Source organism: Crocuta crocuta, unplaced genomic scaffold (assembly GCF_008692635.1).
Source record: "Crocuta crocuta isolate KB4526 unplaced genomic scaffold, BGI_CrCroc_1.0 scaffold290, whole genome shotgun sequence".
Taxonomy (NCBI): domain Eukaryota; kingdom Metazoa; phylum Chordata; class Mammalia; order Carnivora; family Hyaenidae; genus Crocuta; species Crocuta crocuta.
Window position 1 is genome coordinate 929,943 of NW_027527429.1, and position 3,541 is coordinate 933,483.

Here is a 3,541-nt window from a genome sequence, read left to right on the forward strand (position 1 = left end):
TCCTGGAGCCCCGACTCGGTCCTCCACTCGGCCCCGGAGAAGGGGTCACCGCGAGGGGTCTTGCCCACACGTGAAGGGGCGTGGGGCAGCGAGCAGGTCTTCCTCGCGGCCTGTGCCGCAGCCGCCAGCCCTGGAGGGTGAGGACAGCAACGTCACGGCGACAGCTAGTCAGAGAGGCCGCGGGGGCTGGGATAGAGGCCAGGCGGGGGCCAGGGCTGACTACGTCCACCCGGGCAGGGGCCCGGGGCCGCAGCTCCCTCTGGACGCCTAGGCAGGGGGGGCAGGGGCACGGAGGGGGCGCGATGGGGGCCAAGGTGCTGCCCTGCGCCCCCTCCTGCTCCCGTCCCGAGACAGGTACCTGCCGCCCCTACCCGACCCTCCAAGCCTCCCAACCAGCCCGCCCACCTCGCAGGCCAGCGGGGCCCCGAGGGAACGCGGGGCCGGGCCACCCCCTGCTCCTCAGGGAGGGCAGACCCGGCCTGCAGCGGCCTGACACAAGTCTCCGTAAACTGCTCAGCACTCACGTTTATTTATAAAGTTACAGCCTAAAAACATCGGACATAAACAGTCCTAAACAAGATCGGTCCTGACACACTCTCGTCCGCCACAAGGCCTCTCTCCGCAGCGGGGACAGATGCCACGGAGGGTTTCCGGAAGCGCTCCAGCCTCAGCAGCGTGGAACCAAGACGCCTGTGCAGGGCTGTTCCCGCCTTTCCCAAGGCCCCGGCTTCAGCCCACGGTCACCTCCCCGCAGGACGGGGCTCTCCGCCTGGGCCCGCAGGCACGTGTGGCCGTCCAGCTCAGGACCGTGAGCCGCAGCGCGGAGGCTGGTGGCACGGTGGGAGGGAGCCTCTCACACCTCCCCAGCGGCCCGAGCTGACACAGGGGGGTCACCGGTTAGGTTTTCATCACCGCCATGAAGGAGGCCTGCAGGAGGAAGGACGGCGAGGTCTGGGCAGGGCTGCCCCCTCCTAGCGGCACCTCCGGGGGCTGGGACTGCAGCCCCCACCTCTCGGCCCAAGGGCCTCTGCCTGGTGGCCCCCACGTTCACACACGGGGCGTGCCGGTGTCCCTGGGCAACAGCCTGGCCTGCAGCCTGGCCTCCGGGAGGAAGCTGGGGTAATTCGGACCCCAGGGCGCCAGGCAGCCCCAAGGCAGAGAACGGGGTAGCCCCCTGCCCCAGGCCCCCACGTACCTCCTGGAGGAGCTGCCCCAGCCTTTCCCGGCTGTGAATGGAGCGCCTGCGGGAGAGAAGACGCATCAGCCCCCTGCCCTGGCCCACAGCTCCAGAAACAGCCCTGCTCCCCCCACAGGCTCCCAGGCAAGGGGGCGTCCCAGGGCTCACGGCCCGCGCGCGGCTGCTCTGCGGGGACGGGCCAGCCCGGGGCGGGCGGGGGGAACAGGCAGGTGGACTGGCCCCGGCCCCGAAGCCCCACCTGTCTATTCTGGTGGCGATGGTCACCGTGAAGGCCCCTTCTGTGTCTGGCAGGTAGGTGGAGGGCACAATCCTGTAGGTCCCCGCCGACAGGTGGCAGAGCCGGCTCACCTCCTGGGCGTAGCAGTGCGGCACACAGCTCAGCACGGGGTCCTGGAGCAGCAGCTGGGAGGCGCCCGGGCTCCCGCCATCCGCCGGAACCTGGGGGAGGCGTGGGCTCAGATGGGAGAGGCCTGGCCGCTGGGTCTCCTTCACGGTCTCGGGACCCCACTCCCTTTCCAAGGCTGAGGCGTCCAGGGTCAGGGGGCGCCCGGTGCAGTCTGCCCGGACCTCACGGTGACGCCCCCCACACCACACCCCCTTTTCCAGGGAGGAAGGGCCATCTTGAAGCGGGGCTCCCGGGAATGTGAGCACCAGCGTGAGCAGGCACCGCTCCGTCCCCGTGGAAGCTGGCCTTGCGACCTCTGACCTCTGGCAGCGCACCTGTCCCCCTTCCTCCAACAACAGGCCTGTCCCGCATGCAGCGCAGCACGGGGCGGGCAGCCGGAGGCAGACGGCGGCTCCAGGTGGCGTCCGCGACGCACTGGCCCCGCTCTGGCCTCCAAACGCCTCCTGTGCTCCTGCGGGGCGCGGCCTCCTTCCTGGGAGCCCCCCGGGCAGCTGCACCCGGCGGCGTCTGTCCGCCAGGCCCCCGCAGCAGCTTTGTGGCTGGGTGGGCACCCTGCCCGCTCTTCCCTGCGAGCCCATGTCGTCAGCTGCATCACAGCTCTGGGGTGGCTGCTGACGGACCACCTTTCCCGGGCACGCCGTCAGGTCTCCTGGGCGGGAGAACGGCTCTAGGGACCTGACCTGGGGACACGTGTTCTCAGCCTGGGAGTCTAAGCTGACCTATGACCCCGGTGAATTACAGGCTTCACGAAACCCAGGAACAGATCTTGCATGTGACCGGCCAGCCTGGCTGTGCCCGTGGGACCAAGTCTGGGCCTCTCTGTCTCACCGGGCTGCCCGTGTGGACACGGACCCCCATGAAGGCCGCCCTGCACCCGCCCACCCCCAGGGGCACAAGGGGCTTGCCTGGAAGACATGGAAGCCGATGGGGTGGCACTCGCTGTCCCGGCAGTGCTGGCGCAGGGTGATCCGGATGCAACGGGGGCCCGTGCCCTCGGGGACCGTGAGGGGGAAGCACGGGTTGCGAGGGTAGGAGGGAAAGTTCCTGCTGCCCCCCGCCGTGTGGCCGGCCCTCCAGGAGCCCCGCAGCCGCACCGTCTCCCACTCCCCCGCGGGCTGGGCCTCCCCGGAGGCGGTGCTCGTGGCGGCCGGCTTGACGGCGCTGAGGGGGGACACACGGGAGGGCCTGGCTGTCATCGGCNAGGCCCTCGAGGGAGCCCCGCCCAGAGCCCCCGCTTGCCGCTCTCACCTGAGGGAGACCCTCCCACTGGAGAAGACCCGGAGCAGAAACTGCCCTGGCACGTCCTTCAGGAAGGTGCTGGGGACGGCCAGGTAGTAGCCGGGGCCGAGCTCACAGCGCAGGTGCACCTCGCGGTCGTAGGCGTGGCACACGGTGCCAGCCACGGGGGGCGTGGACAGGACCCTGGGCAGGCTGCCCCNCCCGCCGCTTCTCCACCTGCAGAGACGGGGCCTGTGTGCCGAGGTCCTGTGAGCGGCCCGCCCCCTTCGCCTGGCACAGAGAGAGCGCCCGGACTGTGGGCCCCTCCCCGGCACAGCAGGGCCCGGCTCAAAGTGCCCGCCAACCTGGGGCTCTGTGCCGGTTGTGAGCCTCCACGCCATCCTGCTCTGGGAGGAGCAGAGGCCGATCTAGGCGGGGCTGTGCCCTGGGCGGGGCGGGGCTGGGGAGCGCCAGCTGGTGTGCGAGCGGGGTGGGCAGGGCCGGCCCGGGCGGAGTTACCTTCCAGATGTGCAGGCCCACAGCGTGGTAGTCCTTGCCCGGGGGGCTGGGGGGGCTCCACGACGCCCCGNAAGCCGCTGTTGTTCCGACAGCCGCCCGCCGACTGCCCCTTGACCCAGGCCCCGGGCAGCTCCTGAGTGTGGCACAGCTCCTTTTCTAGGCGGAGAACCGAGCGCTGGCTCCAGGGAAGGGCGCCCGCA

General features: G+C 70.7%; 1 protein-coding gene across 1 annotated transcript in view; it reads right to left on the reverse strand.

The window, feature by feature from the left end:
• Positions 1-510: 510 nt before the first annotated feature.
• CAPN10 (calpain 10) overlaps positions 511-3,541 on the reverse strand; it is a 10,315-nt gene continuing 7,284 nt past the window's right edge. Inside the window, 8 exon segments of the mRNA XM_077757373.1 lie at positions 511-927; positions 1,196-1,241; positions 1,437-1,636; positions 2,510-2,765; positions 2,853-3,037; positions 3,039-3,059; positions 3,342-3,414; positions 3,416-3,497. Of these exon segments, the coding sequence (XP_077613499.1) occupies positions 898-927; positions 1,196-1,241; positions 1,437-1,636; positions 2,510-2,765; positions 2,853-3,037; positions 3,039-3,059; positions 3,342-3,414; positions 3,416-3,497 (893 nt within the window). The 3' untranslated portion in view covers positions 511-897.